The sequence below is a fragment of the Hylaeus anthracinus genome, unplaced genomic scaffold (assembly GCF_026225885.1).
Source record: "Hylaeus anthracinus isolate JK02 unplaced genomic scaffold, UHH_iyHylAnth1.0_haploid 12001, whole genome shotgun sequence".
In the NCBI taxonomy this organism is placed as follows: domain Eukaryota; kingdom Metazoa; phylum Arthropoda; class Insecta; order Hymenoptera; family Colletidae; genus Hylaeus; species Hylaeus anthracinus.
This window is the reverse complement of record NW_026534348.1, coordinates 4,682,601-4,703,475: the sequence shown is the minus strand read 5'-3', so window position 1 is coordinate 4,703,475 and position 20,875 is coordinate 4,682,601. Positions and strand designations below refer to the sequence as shown.

Genomic DNA, 20,875 nt, shown 5'->3' with positions numbered 1-20,875 from the left:
AATTTTAATATGCATTTGTAGAATTTTAAAGCAATGTATTACGATTATTTAATATGTAAGGAAACCTTCATACATTTATTTCATTTTAAAAAAACCTAACGAATTTTGGATTTTATAGGTTTACAACCAGTGAAACTGGCAATGAGTCGAACACTTCACATGATACGTATTTTAATCGTAACGTCTGCGTAACACGAGTGATGTCGAGACGATAAAACTGCATTGCTACAAAGGTAATTGTTACATTGCATTAAAAATCAGTAGCCTTTCGTGAAATGTGGCTTCTTCGTTTCGTTTCTTAACATTAATGATATATTAGTGTTTAAAAATCTGTCATGCTGAAAGGAAAATATACAAAAATCTTAAAACAAATGATTCTTCTAATTAGATGACAGCCTGTTTAATTTGCATTACGAAAATATAATTTCACATAAATCACTGAAAATTTGTATGCAAAGTAAAAGTAGAAACATGTTTAAACAAAGCAATTTTTTCACCTATAATAACGACATGATGTGGAAAACGTTCGTTCGAGAATCTTCCGACGTTCCGAACATATCATCGGAAATAAAAGAACATCGATTAGGATTTCAAGGCAATGAAGCCAAAGAGGCTTACGAAGAGGTTGTAAGTCAAGAGAGTAACGTGAATTTGCAACTTGAGAAACATAAGTATTGCAAACCTAGGACACTTGTTACTCGAAACAATGTAACGTCGAGATCGATCTTTTCGAATGAGAAAGTAAAAAAGAATCAAATCTCCGAGGAACAGGTGACAATTAATTCCATATTAAAAGCAGTGGAACAAAAGGATTTAAAATTTTTACTGAAACACGCAACACAAGAAAATGTTAATTTAACAGATGACTTTGGTTGGACTCCTTTAATGTCGGCTGCTTATTGTGGCCACTTAGATATTATCAAATTTTTATTGAATCTTGGAGCCAACAAAAAAGCTAGAGAAAAATCTGGTCTTACTGCTGCACAACTGGCTTTAAAAAAAAATTATTTAAACATAGTTGCTTTACTCAAAAAGAAAACAGAATCTAAAACTAATAAAATTTCAGCAGAAATAAATGTTGATAAGTCAGGAATGAATAATGATGGTGTGTTGCAGACAAGATCAGAACTAATAGAACCTTTGACAAATCACATTGGAATCATACATAAAAATAATAATAGTGCAAGAGAACAGTTGGAAGAAGGTACAGGTTTTTACTGTGAGATTTGCAAAGTTTATTTTTATGAAACATCTTGGAAGAAACATGAGACATCTACCCTTCATATTTTCAATACAAAACCAAAACTATCAAACGCTATGTATGGAATATCAAAACAAAATAAAGGTTATCAAATGCTTTTAAGTACTGGATGGGATGAAGAATGTGGTCTTGGTCCTTCAGGGAAAGGAATGAAATACCCTATAAAAACATGTCTAAAAATTGATAGAAAAGGAATAGGTCAGCCAAGTGGAAATGGATACAGAGTAACTCACTTCAAACCTGGAGATACTACAGCAGTTAGTAATCTTACAATACCCAAGCAAAAATACCTTAAAAAGAAAGACAGAGAAAAATTGTTGAATAGAGAAGTTACAAAAGAAAGATCATTACGCATTGCTTTATCTTAAAGTTCAGCATTTTTGTAAGCTAATATTTAAGTTTCTTGTTGAAACTTAATGAAATAATTTTTACATTCACTACTTATTTTAAATGTGTAAGTCATGTGTTCATTTTCATATTTTACATACTTTACTACAATTATGTAAAAATTATTTTTCAATGAAGCAATATTCATAGTGTCAATTACATTTTTTGTTATAGATGAAGGATGATCAACAGATGTTATTAAAACATTTGCAACAGGTAGAAGAAAAAGCAGGGGAGATACTGACAGATCGCCAGGAAATAGTTGCCTTAGACAAGAGAAGAAACAATGATAGAGTTGGAATGAGGGCACTACAGAAAGAAAAATGCAAGAAAACTTGGGTAACTGTTGGACCATTGTTGCTTAAAATGCCATCCAAAACTGCAGAAGAATTACTTGTAAAAGGTTGTTTGCTTCTTCCATGGATAATTTGTTTTTAAATGCGTTATATTTAACTTAAAATTTGTTATTGCATTTCAGATCAAAGAGAATGTGATATTGAAATCAATAAGTTGAGGAGTAATTTAAAAATTAAAGTGAATGAACTACGAGATTTGGAATTTAATCCACCTGTTCCAGGTTTAATGTTACAAGCCATGTCATATAAAGAAATGTCTGCAATAAACCAAGTATTAGGTCAAAGCTCTTAAATATATATAATAATATAATATGTAATATATTTGTATTTTATACAAATATATATATTTATGAGTATGTATAATATAATTATATTAAATATATATATAATGCCTTTGTAATATAATGAAATTCATTTTCAAGTAGATATCAGGCTTACATCAGATAATATAAATGATAAAACATTGTTTTATTATTATCGAATTAGTTTTATAAAAATGTATACATTAAAATTATTCATACATTTACAATGTTTTGTTTACAGTTGCATTAAATATTGGAAGGGATAAAGGAGGTTACTGAATCCGACATATATTTCTTTTTTAATCGACTTCAAAAAGGAGGAGGTTATTGATTCGACATTTTTTTTTTTAAGTTAAACGATAACGTAATTAAAATAAAATAATGTAAAGGTACCTTAACGGTTTTCAAAATGTCGCTTCGCTTTATCGATATACCACGAATGTAAAAAAGTGTATTCAAAGTTAGGATCAGGTTTTATCTTGTGAACTATAATGCTGTCAATTCTTGGTTCATATGTAAATTTATAGAGACATTTCTCGTAGTCCTCGGTAACGATCGTTTTTACTTTCTGTAGAAACTGATCACAAAAATTTCTGCATATTTCATGGCTCCATGAATCCTGTATGAAAAGTAATGAAGATAACTTCTGAAATCTGTACTTAGATTGTATAAATTGTACTTCAAATACAAATTACTCTTGAATCAGATGCTAATTGCCTGAGGTTATATTCCTTTATCTTGGTAACAATACCATCATCATTTCTATGACCACATGTAATCCTTTTTATATCTACTAAGTAGCACTGACACCACCATTGTAGAGTTCTAGGTGCTCTGTAGCCTCCTTTGACAGGAAGCATATCACCCTTGCTGTTAAAAGCTCTATGAGTCACAGTTTTTAATTCTATTAATTCAACATCTTTTCCTATTAATATATCTTCTATTTGTTGTTGGAAACAAATACCATCAATTTCAGCCCCATAAAGTAAAACTGTTTCCCTCAGCTTGGACTTGAATACACAACAAAATTCTTCATTTTGATTTAAAGGGAGAGATAAATCTGGATTTGTAGAAGGTTTACCTAATGAAAGGAACAAATTTAAATCATTTTTTAGTTTGATAAAAATAAAAAACATTTATTAATTGTATCTTATAATAATTTTGTTATAATTTATAACCTGATAACAAATACTGTTCAAATTTGTATCCCCATGAAGACCATTGTTTTATATGAGCAGGTTCTTTTAAAATTCTCTGTTTTTTTTTATCAGTATCAAAGGCGCATAAATATATTGTCCCCTTAAATTTTGAAGCGCATATAATCCACCCATCTTCTTTATGGTATGGTGTAATCATCAGAATTTTTAACAAACCGCGAAAGCAAACAATTTCGGGTTCTAACCTAGTACATAAAACGTATCGCAAAGGTTAAAAATATTGTACAAAAATTTATCAACGGTTGTTCTATATAAATTTAGATTATTTTTTTTAGTGACTTAAAATTTCGATTAAATTGTTTAATGGTAATCTCTAAAGATGTTTATAACTAACCAGCGATCATTTTCATTGTTGGAATCTTGTCTTTTAAGTTGATCGAAATTTTCTGACATCCATCGTAATAAATTATCTAACTTAGAATCTTCGTTTTCTGGTTTGTATATCGTATTATGATTATCGTCAAGATCAAAATAGACATTATCAGGATCCAACGGTTTTATGTAATACTTCAATTGTGATAAATCATTACAATATTCTCTTACACCGTTGATACTATAATGACCAACGATCTGTGGTTTGGCAAAATGTTTAGCTGGTCCTGTTAAATCGTTTATTTTAAATTTTGTATACATTATAAAGGGCTTTTGTTTTTTGTATAATTATACTTGATTATACTGTAGGTTTTAGTGTTATCTATTACTGCTTATCACTGGAAAAAGCAATTGCTATAATTATATTATCCTTCATGTCGGATTGTGACACATTATATGTGTTATTTTTAATATAATATCTGAAAGAAACAGATAACTAAATAATTGTACCATGAATTGAAAAATACCTTGTTCCAATTGAATTCTGCACAATGTTCACGGATATGCATACTAGGTGCAATGCTACACTTTGTACATTTCTGTGTACATATGTGTCGAATCCATAGGAAAGTCCTGGGAAGTCCCTTTGATTCACTTCGTCTTCAACGCCATCTAGCGTTAACAAAATCCACGGTATTGTGTCAGCAGTGGATAAAATACGTTGAAAACATTTGTAACATAAACATTAGTCAAGTACTATCAGGTTACTGTTCTTTATTACCAATTTTTGTATTATTTGAAGTTTTCAATTTTTATAATATACGCATTGTACTGTTTTAGAAGTTGGTTCGAATCTACCATAAAAGTGATGATTACACAGGACAAAACAAATACATGTGTCTAACACACATGTAGTTTACAGTTTAAATTTGTACTAACAGTAGTCATTTTACGGAAGTTTATAATTCACCATTAAAAAAGGATGACATCGCGAGAAATATTAACTATTCAATTTGGTTATTACTCCAATTTTATTGGTACTCATTGGTGGAATCTGCAGGTATTTAATAATAACTTATAAAAAATTATTGAAACATATTATGGTAATTTATTTCTTTCTTCCACTTTCAGGAATCTAATTTTTCATACGATCCCCATAACCCATCTGAAATAAATCATGATGTTTTGTACAGAGAAGGAGAGAATTTGAAGGTATGTATAATTATAGAGATAATATAAATTTTAGATAATAGAATGACATTTGTGATTTTCTGTTATCTACAGTTAAATTTTGGTTTTACAGAAACAAGTTACTTATACACCCAGATTGTTAATTGTAGATTTAAAAGGAGTGCTGGGATATTTGAAAGAAGAAGGTACTTTGTATGAGAGTTCAAAGCACAATGAAACACAACCCCTATGGGATGACAATAAAGTGGAAGTCACAAATGAAGAGACAGTTGTTCCAACGTCGTTCATTAAAAGTTTGGATGATCCCTCTGAAACTTCAGAAACAACTTTCAATTTAGAAGATAAGGTTAACTCATGGGTAGATTATCTATTGCCCAGATTTCATCCCAGAACGTTAAATGTAATTAAACAGTATACACACGAGAGTACAACAAGTCCATTCGATGTTTTCACTTATGGGAAATGTCTGTGGAATACGGAACAATTTTCAGAAGATTTTTCAGAAAGAATAAGAACTTATGTAGAGGAGTGCGATCAGATGCAAGGTTTCCAGGTGTGCATTTGATTACTTTACTTTACTATTTTGATTTATATAAATTGTCTATATATTATTTCCTAATAATTATAATATATCAAAATGTAGGTAATACTAGATTCTGTGGATGGTTTTGCTGGACTTGGAGCATCGTGTATACAACATTTAAAAGATGAGTATGGAAAAAGTATACTGTCGTTTCCATGTATGGACAGTAAGAAGACTGAACCTTCCACATCCGATCAGATTAAAGTTCTTAACACAGCTCTGTGTTGGCAACACATAGGAGAGTATTCTTCGTTGTTCAGTCCACTCTGTTGTAAACAAACAGTCTTGCCTACAGGGGATTTACGAATATTCGATCATTTAACATACAATTCCGAATTAAATTATCACAGTAGTGCGCTTCTAGCAACTGCTTTGGATACATTAACCATGAGATATAGACGTAAAGAGTATCCAAACGTTGTGTTATCCGATTTGTGCGCGGATTTAAATACATTGGGCCGAAAAGCAGTGGCAACGAGTTTATCTTTGCCATTCCCAATGGCGGCAAAAATGGATTTAATCGATGTATTGGACGAGTTTACGGGAACATTATGGACAAGCTTAACCCCAAGTTGTGATATAACAATGGATAGAAATATGCAAAGCATAGGATTACGAGGAGTTCCCGAAGATAGATTAAAACGACCGTTATCTCAGGCAACGAAACAGATTTCAAAGGCTGCGTACAGATGTTCCACCGTGCACGAGATGATGATGCTTTATTTCAGCTGCAATTGTCACGCATCGCCAACCTATTTATCTACAATTTCGTCGGCATTGAAGATAAAAGAACCATATCCAAACATTTTCAATAACAACATTACCGAGAATGGAGACATTATTGGCTGGCCTGTAGGAACAGGTGCATCATTGAAATACATTTCTATCAATTGTATACTCTCCGAAAAATACCATTTCCTCGATATTTCTTTTTATTAATTTTTATTTTCAGACGTCAAATCTGTTCCTGTTATGGCTGGTTTACACAATGGACGCAGCCTTTCGACGATGTACGAATCTTTGCACAACCAAGTGAGCAGGATAAGAAATATAAACAAATTCCACGCGTTTACCAACTCTGGTTTGGAAGACGACGAGTTTAAAGAATGTCTGAACCACCTGCTCGATTGTAAAGAGAATTACGAAGACTACTCTTAACTGTTCCTAAACGATGTTAAGTTAATTACTCGAAAGATTACCGCTTACTGTAATACATTCATTTTTATTAATACAACAAATTGTTTCGATTCCTTTTTGCTTCCTACTTTACTTGTAAGCAGGAAGAGCGAGCAAGAACGAATTCGAATTTTCTCGTAAATTCCTAACTGGAGCGTTTCTGAAGGCGGGAGCGGCCGCGACACACCCTTTTATTATTAGATTTCGCGTTGGACATCGGGGGTGCGAAAACTCAGTTGTAAAGTTCAACTCGTAAACGAAACACCTGTATTCGATGCCTGTGCGTGGACGACGATTGTCGGTTGCTCGTTATCGAACTGGAGTATCGGAATTATCGGAGTATTCGTTATCGAATTGAAATGGGAAACAAGGTGGCCACGTTTACCGAAGAACAATTGGAGGATTATCAGGATTGCACCTTTTTCACGCGCAAAGAGATCTTAAGGTATTTACACGTAATCGTAGATGGTTTCGTTTTGTAGCGTGTACGTCGATATTTTTACAGAATATTTAAACGTTTCCGTGAAATGGGAGACCCTGGGGTGGTTCCACGATCCATGACACCTCAGCAAGCATCGACGATTCGTATACCCTTATCATGTTTGACTCGTATACCAGAATTGAAGGTTCTTGGGTTAATATTGTCGCGTAAGATTCACGACGCGAACGCTTCCTCGACATTGAATCGCGATGTTTCAGGAGAATCCCTTCAGGCAACGCATGTCGGAGGTGTTCGCGAAACGTCGGAATACAGGACAGTCGTCGACGACGGACGTTGAAGGGATCTGCTTCGAGGAGTTCCTTGAGATGATGTCGGTTTTTTCGGAGCAGGCTCCGCGGGACCTGAAGGTCTTTTACGCCTTTAAGATTTACGGTACGGACCACCACGTGAACCAGACAGGCGGACGGATCGTGAGAGAGCTTCGAGGTCGACCTCGTTCTACCTATAGCCGTTCTACGGGACGAGAAGTACATACGGCGTCCAGACACGGCATTCGCGTTGCACGAGAACTATTTACCGCGGAACGATTATTGATTTTCTCACAACGCGACGGATTATTACTTTTTTTTTTTTACGCTACACACGAATCGACCATAGCGTTCACTTCTCCGTGTCGTCGGTTTCGACGCTAATCTTCTCTATTTTTCTGCGAATAGACTTCGACGAGGATGGAGTATTAGGGTTGAGCGATTTGGAACACACCTGTCGCCAGCTGGTTCAAGATGGTTTGAACGCCGACGAGGTGGCCACCGTGTGTCGTAAAGTCCTAGAGGAAAGCGACATCGACGGCGACGGCGTCCTATCGTACCTGGAGTTCGAACACGTCATCACGAGAGCCTCGGATTTCATGGCTACTTTTCACATACGGATCTAATCCTCTGATCTAATAAAAATCAACTGGCAGTCGATGTAAAAAATAAGTCTACCTATTTTCATTGCTCGTGTTTACCTTACTCTTAGACTGAACGATGCTTTATAGTTTTAAGAGTATAATGCAATTATTAACCGAAAGTTGGCGTCGAAGAGCATTTCCGGACTACGCGTGAAAGGTAACAGAGGCGTCCGACCTTACAACAGCTTCTTGACCTACGAATTCGAAAGCGGTCGCTCGCATAGCTAGACAACTCGCCGTTCGGAAAGAATAGTTCGTACATCGTTGATTCCTCACGGTACAAGTACCGCCAACAACAAGTTTCGCAAACTCACGACGGATAATTATTAGCTACGCGAATCTGTACGCGCTTAGTGAAGCGCTACCATATAGTTTCCAACGAGTCGCAGATATACACTTTCTTGCACGGCCCCATAAGTTGCCCCTGTTGAGCAATAACGAGCAATGCCGGCTAAATAACCAGGCCATTCGTTTTCGCTCCGGGACAAGAATCTCCCGCGACCCGAAATAATCTCCAAGATGATTTCGTGACTTTTGCCAACGCGCATAAATCAATTTCACGCGCGATAGAAAATCGACGAAAACGAGAGATTCTCTAAGGTTGAGCAGCGTTGCTGTAAACGAAGCAGAGAAGTATTAGGTTGTCCAGAAAGTTCGTGCCAATTTTTAAGAAAACTTCAAAGGCACATTTGAACTGTAATATACATTTATTTATATGTACATTTATTGAATTACATAGATACTATTTTGCTCCGCAACCTTTCCACCTTTTAAGGGATGTTATTTGTTTTCAGCCATTTCGACATATTCAGACCTGCACCACCTATCAGAAATCGGCACGGACATTCCGGACAACCCAATACTTCAGCTTCGCACTGTTCCGCATCGAATCGAGTGAAAAACTAAGGTGCGGGAGATTTTCCAGGCCATCTAACCCTAAAGAATTAATCGAGTAAGGACACGTAGCGTCCTTTCCAAACTCAAAAAAATGAAACGGTCGGAGCCGAAAGAAGGTTCGTCCATTTGAAAAAAGAAGAATGGTTAGCAACCCTAGTTTGGGGTGAATTGGAATGAGGAGCGGGTGGTGGTCGACGGGATTCGCGGGTATCGTCCTTTTGGAAGTTGTATAGTCCCTCTCGACCGTTCGGTTGCGATGTTAGCTCGGTGTCATGGGTCCGGTCGTCTTAAAAAGCGGTCGAAATCGGAGATACCGCCCTGTGTTACGGAGCTCGACCAGTTATAGTCGGCCGCGCGGTAACTAACCGAGTCTTGGGACCAAGGCCATCCGGTCACTTCTCATCCTTCTCTCTTCCCCGCTCGTATCCCAGCCCGTTCCTCTTGCCGGGTCCGTCCAGAGGGCCCTCGGGGTCCGAGGAAGCCCCCTTGCCTCCTGGGTCCTCCGTCGACACCCTCTGTGCCCCTCTCCGCTGTGGCGGCGAGGATCACCGCTCTCGCGAGTCTCCCCCTTAGCGATCACGGCTAACCGACCAACCAACCACCTTCCATGCCGAGGTATCCCGTGCATTCTTGGAGCCCCGTCGACGCGACGCGACGCGGATCGGCTCGTCCCCGACGAGTCCGTGTGGAGGAACCGCGAGGTCTCTGAGGGAGGAAGGGATCCCGGGACGAGGAGTCGGAGAAAAGGGGAATGAGAAGGCAAAGATCGCGGGTGGCAGCGACCAGAAGGAACAGCAGGAGGAAGAAGATGAAGAAGACGAAGGAGAAGTTAAGGAGTCACGAAAGAGGGGGAGGCTGGCCAGAGGATGATAGCGGAGGCGGTTGGCGGAGGGCAGATTTGAACCTAACTTTTACTGCACCCTACGTGGGCGAGTTCTCTCGCGGGAGATCTCTAGAACCTTCCTTCGGGGCCTCGGACCTCGACCCCACGATCACGCAGCGACATCATTGACTCAAAGTATTTCAATGGCTCCAACGAATCGGTATATTCGTAAACGCTCCGTGCACGCGAGCGAAAATCGTACGGTTCCTCGACAACGTTTATTCATTTCGTTCTTTCCGTTTCCGAACCGAACGGATGCCAGGTATCGAGCGAAATTTGTTTATTTATGTATTTCTATGAATGAGAATTAGACAAGGGACAAGGGGTTGTCGTATTTCATTTCCTTCCAACTTTTCGTTTCTTGTTGTTTTCGTTCGCGCGTCGTAAAAGCCGGTGTCGCCCGCAGCCGAGAACACGCATCGACACCGGTAACGTAAATCGTTCGCGTAACGATTGAAAAAAACCGTTTGAAACACGCGTCGGGATCTTGAACCGACCGAAACCGGACGCGAGTCTTCCATCTTTCTTCTGTCCGATACGTTGTTCGGCGAAGCCGGTATTCAGATTCAACGCGAATCGCGAAGAAGTCGAGCTCTCCGGCCGAGTACCGTTCGATCGGCAGGGAGTCGCTTAAAAATTCTTTTTCACGGATCGCGTGGAAAAATGTAATTCGATGCAAATGCGATCGAACGAAGGCCAAACTGTCGCCGACGGTGATTTGTAACGGCGCGTTGTAACGAGAGCTACGCGAAAAACCGCGCGAAACGGCTCTCGTCGATCGCAACGGCCCTTTGTTGCCGCAAGATAACGCGAGATTCTCGTACCACGCAAAGTCACCTCGAGAAGCTCTGCCTTGTCCACCTCATTCGTTGGACGAATGAAATCAACGACTAGTTGGTTATTCGACCATGGAATGTTGCGTTGTACCATACGAAATTTCATTATTCCGAAGAGCTACTCCAAAACATGAATGTGGAAACAACGAAGATGACGGAAGGGGTCAAGTGGATCTTAAAATCCGAAGGATCGCGATTCGAAGAATTCGAGAGGGCCTGCTCGACTGGATGAAATTCCTCGGTACGAAGAATGATTCGAAAAATGTATCGCTTTATCAGGCTCGACTGCGGGAACGAGAGTAAACGTTTTCCACGGTGGAAAAAGCTATTGCTCGTGTTCCGTGACAATTACAGAGACTACGGGAACGCGGTAACGCGCGCATTAGACGCGTCGAGGTTGAGCCGGGCCTTCGAGGTTGATTGGGAGCAGCAAAGGTGGAAAGCGGATACCTACGCATCGCTCTCTGACAAGGTTGCGTCGACCACTGTCTAGTCGAAATAATATTGGCGGTCTTGTGGGCACATATCGTAGTGGTTCATAAGGAGGCGAGAGCTTGTATATAGAGAGAACCGTCTACCAAAGAGGGGGAGGAAGGGTTCCAAGGAGCCGGTTGGCCAACGGAATGTGGCTTGACCGGCCGACCATCCCCCGCCTCCTCTACCATGAATCCATCGGGAACGAGAGAGAAAGAAGGAGAGCCAGATAGAGGACTGGCCCAACTACCTTTGGATCCTAATGGGCCCCATTGGGGTGCTCGAATATTCTTTCGCTATCTCCTGGGTATCTTCGCCGTGAGATTTGTAATCCGGGAGAAGCGCCGTTTTTTTGACGTCCCCCTCAAGTACCTGCTGTTCCATGATTTTCGATGTCCACGAGCCAAAGAGGGGGTGGGGTGGGTGAGGGGGGGGGGGGAGGGCGGTGGGGAGACAAGTCAATATCGTTTTATTGCCTAGACTCGGGGAAACGAAGCGTGATCTATCTCTGGTAAAACGAACGCGATTTATGCGTTTGAACGTGCGATTAGGCAGCCAGATAGGAGCCGCGCGTATTATTGCGAGTCTATCTTGATCTGTCGCAACCGTCGAAGGTAATTGCAACTTCGCCGGCACGATTATCTCTCCGTATGGGCAAGAAGGCAATAAAAGTGGCCGCGAACTATGCGGCTGTCCATTCACGATGCCGAGATGCTGCTCGAAGAAGACGCGTTCAAGATCTACGCGCCTCCCGAGCAACGTTTCCCAATCCTTTCCACTCCGGATCACTTCTCGTCGTTCGTTTCCATACCGAGTAGTCTTTACATTTGATCGTTTGATTATCCAAACATTTTTATTTGTATTTTATTCAGCGTTAGCTGGTATCGAGAAATAAAACAAAATGGAGTCCATGGACTATACCGTTCAACAAACTTGCAACAAACTACGAACCGCCAATATTTTAGAAATTACGTTGAATCACGTCGGTCGATTCAATGTTGCTGTTTATTCAAAGTTCGAAACTCCGAACCGGTACAGGCCAGTCCGAATAAAACTCTGCGACGCTACTCAAAGAAGTTTCGCAACTGGTCGTGGGGCCGGTAGATCAGCTTTCCGCTCGAGTACCACCTAAATTTATTCCACGAACGTTCCGTGCATTCGAAAGCCCCGCGTATCGTCCGTGGAATATCAGGCGGTTTCCACATTTTCGGCAAATAAACGTGGCTTCCACCGACTCGAAACGGACGGGAACGGACAGAAAGAAGAGAAACCGGACACGAACAAAATTTGCCTCGCTAATTGCAGAAACGATTTCGCGTTACGTCACTCCACGGTGCAAATAAGAGACACGCGGCACCAGAGAAAACGTTCGTTCGAATGATAGATGACGAATAAAATCAACGTACGACGATCTATTCGGAACGTTTGTCAATTTTTATACGTACGTATTTTTCAGAAATCATTTCATCGATGGTATATAATCATGGGTTGATGGAGGAGAGGAAGGTTCCAAAAGTTAAATTCCGAAGAAATTTTTATAGAGAAACATATTTTGGATGAACTAACTCTTAGTCATCGAGTGAAGCATGAACTTACGACAACAGCGACAAATAAAAAGGTAAGAGTACGCGGGACACACCATTCGTGAATTCCTTCGAATTTCAGCGATGGGACCGTAGTCCCCTTTTCGTTCTTCTTTCTGAGAAGGCTGCGATCGTTTGGCAGTTCGCCTTGCCTCGTAAGCAAGCGTGACAAGCGTAGACAGCCGTGCCAATTATTTACACAATAACTCACGATCCTTGGTATCAATAAACAAACTGCAAACACGCGAGGCGTCGGTTTGATCGTTTAGCTCGAGGATGGGGACCCTGTGGCCAAAGGAACGCACACACACGGTCTTTCGAGATGCCCGGTGTGGCTTGTCCCCTCTTTTTTGTCAATTGTTCATCTTCTTCGTTCACGAGTTACAAGGGATTTCGATAAAACGTTATATCCAAGTTCGACCACCTTGTTTCCGTCCTCGACCGTCGTCACGCTGTTCAAGTACAACTTCGTGACTATCGTTGATAAATCTAATCGAAGACTATGATTCCATCGCAATTTGTTTCTCGACTACGAGAAGCGTGCACGCACGAAAGCTCGCGATCCGATCGGCGGGTCGCTGGAAAGTTCCTGAATCTCCACGACAGCCTCTGGATATTGTTACCGATGTAAATTGCCGAGCGTTTGCTCTCTACGGTTACGAAACGAGCAACTGGTTAACGTTGCCGCTCGTTGTCCCGATAATCCAGAGCCCGACTCGAAGGCAATGAATTATCCGTCCAGCGAGTACTTCGGAAGGCAACGGATCTATTGCACCGAATAATTGCAAATGCTGTGACATTATGACGACGATACCGTCGGAGAACGTCCACCACGTCCGTTACCAGCAGACAATGATCGATGCTCTTTCGCGAAAACTTCGTCTCGTTAATGCCTCGTCTTGGTATTATCGCGCCGGGTTCTGCTTTCCACTAAATTAGGAGAATTTAAACCTGTAAGCGTTCGACAGTGGTTTTCGCAAGTTTTTAAAGTTAATCAGGGTTCTAAGAAAAAACATTCTAGGCTGGAGTGTAAAATTTTGTCCTGAAATTCCGATAAGAAAGACGATAAGCGACGATCCCTCGAATTTCGATCACCGACGATCGATGGAGCCCTGGGATTCCCGTGTCGAGGCAACCGGTGCTGGTTCTTCCAAGTGAAACGATGCTCCTGTCCGTGAATTTAGAAAGGTCGACAACCTTCTAACGCAAGACACCGGTTAATCTGGTACCTGGCGCTACGCAATGGAAAATCCCCCGGTTTCGAGTCACCGTAGCCGCCATCGAACGAAAAAATGTGAGGATATTTCGGATCGCGTTCCTCGATCGCTGTTCGCGCAAATCGAGCGGCGAGCGGCGTTTTTTTAATTGTTCCGTCCAATTACGATGGCCGCTGGTGAATAACTGAAAACTACCGGGGGCCCCCGTAAGAAGAATGGGACAGTCGTGCCGATTTAACGAGGCATCGCGAACAGTCTCGGGTGACGGTAGATGGCGGCGATTTAATCGCGGCTCTTTCGACCGCGAAGCCGACTCGCTCGCGATCAACGAAGGTATTGTATTCCCCGAAAAGGATCTGTCGCGCCTAAAGATAGCGCCAGCGAAATAGCTCTCTCCTGGATAACCCGTTTCTCGCGATCCATTGTTCGGGGCGCGGGAAAGAACGAAGGGGAAGAGCTGGCTCTCTCTCTCTCGACCCTTGATGAAAATTACATTTTTGTTTCCTAAGGCTAAAGACTGGGAAGTAAAAATAATTTCAATTGAGAGAACAATTTGAACTTTCGTTCAACGGTTAACAAGAGAGACGTCGAGCGAGCGTATAATCGCGCGCGATTCCTCGAATTATGTCAGCCCTGAGCAGCAAGCGTCGATCGATCGCGGCACCCTTTATTTTCAACTCCCGAGCGGTTTTACCGGCTATCGGTCGGAATACCTGTTCGAGCGAAAAAAATCCGTCTGCAAATAGCTTCGAGAAACCCGCAGCGATCGCCTCTCATCGCGGACAGCACCTTTAAGGGGGTCTCCTATTCTAGAAAAAAAAAATTGATCCCTGTTCCCTTGCACTTGCTTGAAGACTTGCATTTGAAAAATAGAGAAAAACGTTTCGAAATTATTACATAGACATTCGAAAAATTGGCGAGATCCGGCGCAATCAGAGGTAAACTATCCAATATTTACTACCGGAGTACCTCGACTACTTATTTTTCTTTTTAAACATTCAACCCGTTTTTGCGTGAAATTGTGCTACTTTTCTGTAGTCGAAAGCGAGGTTTGCTAGTGCAACATATTTCCACGATAAATCAATATTCCTACACGACCAAAGGCGTGCATTTCCTTGAAGCATATACAAACAGATCAGTGTCGAGTTCGAGAAAGTTATCATCCATAGGGTACGGGTAAAAAATTGAAAGTTTCAGAGTGGAAGATCCCTTAAGTCTCGTAACGGCCGCGGAGATGGTTTGCGCGGCGTTGCACGAAGTGCAAGCAGAAAAATGGAGAAAGAGGGACGGACGAGCGTAGGCACATCCGGATGAACGTGCGTAAAACTGAAACGACGCCGGTTACCGTAGAACCGAAGGACGGGAACGTCGGGGACGAGAGCGGAGACGTCGACGCAAGCGGCGAGGACAGAAGAAAAGAAGCAAACGAAGGAAGAGGCGGAGGAGGAGAAGGAGGACGACGACGACGACGACGACGAAGTAGAAGAAGAGGAGGAGTACGGCGAGATTCTCTGTCGGAGGGTTTGCCGAGGAGGTCCAGACCAGGCTCCATCTGCATAACCGGTATATACCGGCAATGTAGACTGGCACGAAGGTAGAATCGAGCATGTTCCCGGCACGTTATATCGCTCGCCTCGTCCTCGAGCAACGCGAAGTCTAGAGGGACCTCGAGGCGGTGGAAAGAAGAGAAACGAGAAGCGCGGAGAAGCGTTGCGAAGAGAACCGAAGAGAACCAGCGGAGAGGAGCGAAGGGGCACGGGAAGAGGAGGTTGGGCACTCGTGTAGAGTGCCTTCGAGAAGGAGTACACACGCGGTGCCCCTCTGCCTGCCAGCGAAACTGGTAGAGAGAAAAGCGTAGGCGCGAGTACCCGCCGACCGATGACATCATCGGTGTTCAGCCTCGAGTCATTCTCCCGGCAGAAGTGTCCGCTCGCTCTCGAAACTCTGTAGAACGCTCCGACTCGAACGATCTCGATTTTTCACCGGACTTGTTCCGAGCTTCCGTTCGGTTCTGGCGCCCGTCGCCGATAGAATGCGTCGGACATAACTCGGCTGCTTCTCCCTTCCACCTCTGTTCGGCCTCGAACAATCTCATCGTTAGATTTCTTTACAGTTGCCGAATATAAGTAACTTGATAATGAAAAAATTGGATATCCGAGGCTTTCGGTCGTAAACATGTTGAAATTTTCGTTTGAACTCGAAGGTACGCGTGCTCAGAGAAGCGGAATCGTTCGGAGCGGCCGCCATCGGTCGCGTCGGACACTCGTTACTTATCTAGTCGTTCGGAGACTTCAACACTCCGACAGCCGCAACCGCAATGTCGGTTTCCCGGCGACGCGACAATCTCGACCGTTGCTTCTTTTATTCTTCGACGCTTTGTTTAACCTTTCCTTCTTACATTTCCATCTTACTCGCGAAAACTGATCTATCGTGAATCGTGAAACTACCACGAACGCACACTTTGGTGAAAAATGTGTCTTACTTCTTCGATTGCTTGTGTTTCCGTAATAAAATTCCTTGCGAAACGAACGAAAAATATTTCTGGTTCCCTTTTCTCTTTTACTCGCGTAAAGATGTCATCGATCGATCTAAAGACCGTCGACGTTCGACGAAATGAAGCTGTTAACCCGTGGGATTGACCTTTCAGATTCCTAATCGTATGGAAATGTGAAACGGTATCGCTCAGAAAACGTTAGAACGTTAGAACGAATTCTCTCGTGAAAGCATCGATGGACTCGTTCGCGAAAGGTTCCGCGGGGAATTTTTACGCGACGACCAACGTTTCATTCAATTTCGTTTCGTTTCGTTTATTCGACGCGATGCGTCCTTTGGTATGGAGTATAAGAGAGGTTGGAAAAAAATGAATACTACGTGACGCACGAAACGAATACTGTACGATATGGGTAACAATATACTGTACAAAGAAAGAAAGTGATGAATTATGTATTGAAGAAGTATCGAAAAGAATAGCAAAAGTAATTAACAAGAGGGGCTAGCAATCGCCACAATGAGATACAAGTAATTGAATGCATTGTAAAGCGACGAAGGTTTGCGAACGAGAGGACGAATCGATGGATTCCAAGCTGAGACAAAGAAATTCAATTTATGCGAAATATGGGGGCGGTTGATCACCTGATTTACTACCTTCTGCACAAGGAACAAGTCCATTCGTTGTTTTCGTTAAATATACGACGACGAGGACGATACGTTTCCAGAGAAATACGTTTTCACGTCGGCGCGTCAAAGACTCGCCACGGGACAGGAAACGTTAACTGGAAAACCGTCGAGGGAAGAGGAGGGGTCTCGAAGAATCGAAGGGTCTCTTTTGAAATTTTACCTGAGACGCGTAATCGGTGGAAGGATTCTAAAAAAAAAAATAGTGGAGGACGGGCCCAGCCTAATGGTACAGCCGTTGGGAAAATATCGACCATTGTATCTCGCGGTAGAGGGTACGAATCTTTCTCGTAGACCACAATGACGTTTATATCCGTTCGAAATCGACGTTTCCGCGACTCATCGTAACGTTCTTTTCCTTTTCGTCGCGAACGACGAAGAAAGTAACGTGAAAATTTTATCCTGCACTTGTTCTGGAACCCGTTGTAGCATGGTTCATAGCCGGAAGGTTCATCGAAGTGCACGCTCCACTCGAGGCCCATTACAAATATACCTGGTTTTTATGACTCGAAACCCGTATCGATCTATGACTCTAGGGTCCCATAAACCGAACCGTATCTGTGGCTATCGCTTGCAGTCGTAACGTTGCTCTATTCTCTAGCTAAATCTGTAGTAAATGATTCCAACGGGATGATCAAATCGACCGAACCACGTTCTATAAAATAATTCGGGTGTAACTGCAATTCAATAATTCTCAGAGACTGCCGAATATTGGACCTTGATCGATCAAATAATTTCGTTCCATTCGTCGTCTACGATTCGATTGCAATTTTGCTCATCTCCGACTGGTAGATATCAACGAGTAGTAATAATTTTAAGCCCTGTCGACCACTGGCGAAACAAAGAATCTTCTCGCGACTCGTCGGCCACGTTCTTGCGTGGACTTGGACCAACTCCGTGCGAATACTCGAGCAAACCTGTTTTAATGTCTTTTCGAGTTTTCAGCGAGGCATGCGCCGAGTCGGACAGTGTCGGTGATTTTTCAACCGACGTAGAACGCAAACACGAAATCAGCGGTGCTTGATTACGACGTAGGAGAGACGAAATAGTTTGATCGCCGTTGACGAGCGTTTGCGAAAGGAATGGTTGCGGAGAGGAGCGATCGTAAGAAAACGCGGCCGGGGCCGTCACGAATAAGGGGCGAGACATCCATAAACTTACTTTGGACCTCGGGGGCTCACGGGGGTTCTGGGTAGGTTTTTCTTTTTACCGGGCCAGGCAGGTGCGAACCGATTTCTATAGTCTTCGCTCGGTAACGGCCGTCCTTCGTGCCAACCGTCCACGAAGGAGGAGCTTCTGCCGAACGAATCTTCTCGTTGGATCCAATTAGAAGGAAACCTTCCAGACTTTCGACCGCGCGACCGTCAACGATACAAAAACAAGTATAACAACGACAAGAAAATGAAGCGTTACAACAACGGTAAGAAAAAAGAAACTATGCTTGATCCGAGTGTGAGCGAATCCAGCAGGGAATGAGAACCTCGATTTTCGAGGCGTCTCTATTGTTTTCGAAATGCGTTTCATCGAGATGGCGTTTTGCACGGGACTTCCTGCGCGGTAGGTTTCGATGCTTGCGATCTCTAAGGGACGAGAACCATTTGTTCGCGGAGTAGTAGGCGATTTTCCCCGAGATTCGAACGCCTTTGAAATCGGGCCGAGCACGTCGCGATGCGATCGACGCCAGAGAAGCCCGCTTGAAATAATAAAAAGTCAGGTGTTCGCGATGAAAACGGGAGAAACGTCGAGAAGCAAGGACGACGCACATCCGGCGGAAGTCGAAGGGCGTCGGCTCGTGACGCCGACGCGCTGCGCGCAGGGTTGAATTAGCTTTGTACCTGAGCAGGCCTAGCCGAGGTATCAGAACAGGGGTATAACAGTACCGATCCTTTCGAAGGATTCTTCATCGAAGCGAACAATAAAAATCGTCCTTGACCGACCACCGTCGCCGATTAGGCTCTCAAAGCAACGGCGGAAATTCCCTTCTGGAAATCCTCTTAAGCGGGCTTAACGATTGTTCGTAAAGTCATGGAAATTATTAATCCGTTCCCGTTCCGTCGCCCGAGCAAATTAATACCGACAATCTCTGTCCGCTGACCGGGATCGAGGTTTTCCAGAGTAGGCCTCGATCGATGATCTCGTCCATGGCGAAACGAGCATGCACGATGAAACGAAGAAGCACGTATTCTCACGACTGAATTTCTCGCGTGAGTCACAAAACCGATGTCGACGACGACCTTCGAGGACCTGGTGCTCAGGGCAAGCCGATACGCATGCGAAATTTCATTCACGTAAGCGTCACGTACGGCTCGACGTTGCAATAACATTCCGAGAACAAGTTGGGGTCCGAAAGCTTGCCGACTCTTTGTTACCCGACGTAGCCGAAAAAGAACGACTTCCCCCGAAAAAGAAGCGTCTCGCTAATTCCTTTCGTTTAGCTCTTTACCTGTCCCCGAAGGAATCAAAAGCAGACGAGAGCCGTGCCGTGGGTGCAGAGTTAGCCAGACGTTTATTCGATCCTGCAAAAACTCTGTAACATTTTCTAAATTGAAATCGAAAGAATTTCTGGCGGTAGAACGGACAGCGAGTGACGGGATGAGGCACCTTGGCAACGAGTATTCAATTATTCGCGGAAATCGTGGTGCATCGACCGTTCGGAGATCGCTCTTTCGTCCTGGTCTTTATCCGCGTTGAAATTATGCCAGTACATTATCCGGCCGCGCGCATACCTTCCGTCACGGCGCTGCCTTTCCCACAAACTGAAAATGGATGACACGTCTAGACGCGGAACTTCCCAGGGCTCACTTTCAGACAGCGGAACCGTTTCTACGTCGTTCAAGGAGGCGTATCTTTTAGGGTGCATTAATGTTCTCGAACGCAACGGGCGTCGTACCGAAAAAACCGAACGCTTTCCATTCCGATTGCGAAGCAACGTCTCGCGGGGGTCTCGGGGCTAATTACTTTTTCGCTGTGCCCTCGATGGAGCTTTCTCCGAGCGAAACTGATTCCGTTCTCGTCAGAGATGGGCTGAATCTTATTCGAATACTAACGATAGTTGCAACATTCGAATTTTATATTTTCCGCGAGCTGATCTTTCTACCGTACGTTGTTATATTACACACCCTCTTTATTATCAAGAAAACCGTCTTGCCCATCTTATCGAGAGGCGTCTCGAACGGTCGATGATTTGGCGCCTAACGAGTGGTTCAATCGCGAGCCTAAAAATACGTTTTACATTCCACGCCACGTATCGCCAATTAGCGAGCAAGGCATGCGGATGGCGAGTAGTTGCGTGTCGCAATTTTTCCGCGGTAAGAACGGACGCGTCCGGGTCAAAGTATCGCTCGTCGAGTCGCGATCGCATTCCGTAACGCGTTACGAGAGACTCCTTCGACCAGGAACGAGTTCAACAGAAGAAACACGAAATATGTATATGTATCGTGTCGTATGGTAAGTAAGTTTTTCCGTGGATTGTACGATGCAATCCGTACGTCTTTTCGTTGGGTGATTATTGGCAGCGTAAACAGAGACTTTGCTCCATCGTCGTACCGATCACCTGAGAAATCCATCGTTTCCGCAATTGATTGTTGTTAGCAGCGCACAACTTCGATTTTACAAACAATGTCATTGAATAA

At 42.9% G+C, this 20,875-nt stretch overlaps 4 protein-coding genes across 7 annotated transcripts; 3 read left to right on the top strand and 1 right to left on the bottom strand.

Moving 5' to 3' along the window:
• The first annotated feature begins 6 nt into the window (after nt 1-6).
• On the top strand, nt 7-2,305 carry LOC128890996 (p53 and DNA damage-regulated protein 1). Of its 3 annotated transcripts, none has more exons than XM_054150101.1 (3): nt 7-233; nt 1,823-2,051; nt 2,127-2,305. In XM_054150101.1, the coding sequence occupies exons 2-3, from the start codon at nt 1,823-1,825 to the stop codon at nt 2,294-2,296; spliced, it is 399 nt and encodes a 132-aa protein (XP_054006076.1). In that variant the 5' UTR covers nt 7-233; the 3' UTR covers nt 2,297-2,305. The 3 variants fall into 3 exon arrangements, 2 of the variants coding, with proteins under 2 accessions (XP_054006076.1, XP_054006077.1); XM_054150102.1 differs by lacking the exon at nt 7-233 and adding an exon at nt 1,573-1,715; XR_008460732.1 differs by lacking the exons at nt 7-233; nt 2,127-2,305 and adding an exon at nt 240-1,715 and having other exon boundaries at nt 1,823-1,963.
• A 161-nt stretch (nt 2,306-2,466) lies between these two features.
• Nucleotides 2,467-4,503, bottom strand: LOC128891000 (decapping and exoribonuclease protein). The gene is made up of 6 exons (XM_054150114.1): nt 4,363-4,503; nt 3,858-4,233; nt 3,485-3,708; nt 3,002-3,387; nt 2,644-2,925; nt 2,467-2,600 (listed from the first exon to the last, which is right to left on the bottom strand). Exons 2-5 carry the CDS (start codon nt 4,154-4,156, stop codon nt 2,701-2,703), a joined length of 1,134 nt encoding a protein of 377 aa, XP_054006089.1. The 5' UTR covers nt 4,157-4,233; nt 4,363-4,503; the 3' UTR covers nt 2,467-2,600; nt 2,644-2,700.
• LOC128890990 (protein misato) lies at nt 4,460-6,777 on the top strand. Its single transcript, XM_054150088.1, has 6 exons — nt 4,460-4,598; nt 4,676-4,895; nt 4,967-5,047; nt 5,139-5,579; nt 5,670-6,471; nt 6,562-6,777. The coding sequence occupies exons 2-6, from the start codon at nt 4,818-4,820 to the stop codon at nt 6,765-6,767; spliced, it is 1,608 nt and encodes a 535-aa protein (XP_054006063.1). The 5' UTR covers nt 4,460-4,598; nt 4,676-4,817; the 3' UTR covers nt 6,768-6,777.
• Nucleotides 6,778-7,096: 319 nt separating this feature from the next.
• Nucleotides 7,097-8,219, top strand: LOC128891005 (calcium and integrin-binding family member 3). 2 transcript variants are annotated; one of them, XM_054150126.1, is made up of 4 exons: nt 7,097-7,230; nt 7,291-7,411; nt 7,485-7,659; nt 7,944-8,219. In XM_054150126.1, the coding sequence occupies exons 1-4, from the start codon at nt 7,145-7,147 to the stop codon at nt 8,159-8,161; spliced, it is 600 nt and encodes a 199-aa protein (XP_054006101.1). In that variant the 5' UTR covers nt 7,097-7,144; the 3' UTR covers nt 8,162-8,219. The 2 variants fall into 2 exon arrangements, with proteins under 2 accessions (XP_054006101.1, XP_054006102.1); XM_054150127.1 differs by having other exon boundaries at nt 7,485-7,754; nt 7,944-8,057.
• The last annotated feature ends 12,656 nt before the right edge of the window (nt 8,220-20,875 follow it).

What these genes read in the sequence shown, in the direction of transcription:
- LOC128890996 (XM_054150101.1), top strand. Translation starts at nt 1,823, where the DNA reads ATGAAGGATGATCAACAGATGTTATTAAAACATTTGCAACAGGTAGAA. An exon ending in AGAAGAATTACTTGTAAAAG is followed by an intron (nt 2,052 to 2,126) that starts GTTGTTTGCTTC and finishes ATTGCATTTCAG; the next exon opens with ATCAAAGAGAATGTGATATT.
- LOC128890990 (XM_054150088.1), top strand. Translation starts at nt 4,818, where the DNA reads ATGACATCGCGAGAAATATTAACTATTCAATTTGGTTATTACTCCAAT. An exon ending in CTCATTGGTGGAATCTGCAG is followed by an intron (nt 4,896 to 4,966) that starts GTATTTAATAAT and finishes TTCCACTTTCAG; the next exon opens with GAATCTAATTTTTCATACGA. An exon ending in ATCAGATGCAAGGTTTCCAG is followed by an intron (nt 5,580 to 5,669) that starts GTGTGCATTTGA and finishes ATCAAAATGTAG; the next exon opens with GTAATACTAGATTCTGTGGA.
- LOC128891000 (XM_054150114.1), bottom strand. Translation starts at nt 4,156, where the DNA reads ATGTATACAAAATTTAAAATAAACGATTTAACAGGACCAGCTAAACAT. An exon ending in AACAATGAAAATGATCGCTG is followed by an intron (nt 3,709 to 3,857) that starts GTTAGTTATAAA and finishes TTTATGTACTAG; the next exon opens with GTTAGAACCCGAAATTGTTT. An exon ending in TGAACAGTATTTGTTATCAG is followed by an intron (nt 3,388 to 3,484) that starts GTTATAAATTAT and finishes TCCTTTCATTAG; the next exon opens with GTAAACCTTCTACAAATCCA.
- LOC128891005 (XM_054150126.1), top strand. Translation starts at nt 7,145, where the DNA reads ATGGGAAACAAGGTGGCCACGTTTACCGAAGAACAATTGGAGGATTAT. An exon ending in CTCGTATACCAGAATTGAAG is followed by an intron (nt 7,412 to 7,484) that starts GTTCTTGGGTTA and finishes GCGATGTTTCAG; the next exon opens with GAGAATCCCTTCAGGCAACG. An exon ending in TTACGCCTTTAAGATTTACG is followed by an intron (nt 7,660 to 7,943) that starts GTACGGACCACC and finishes TTCTGCGAATAG; the next exon opens with ACTTCGACGAGGATGGAGTA.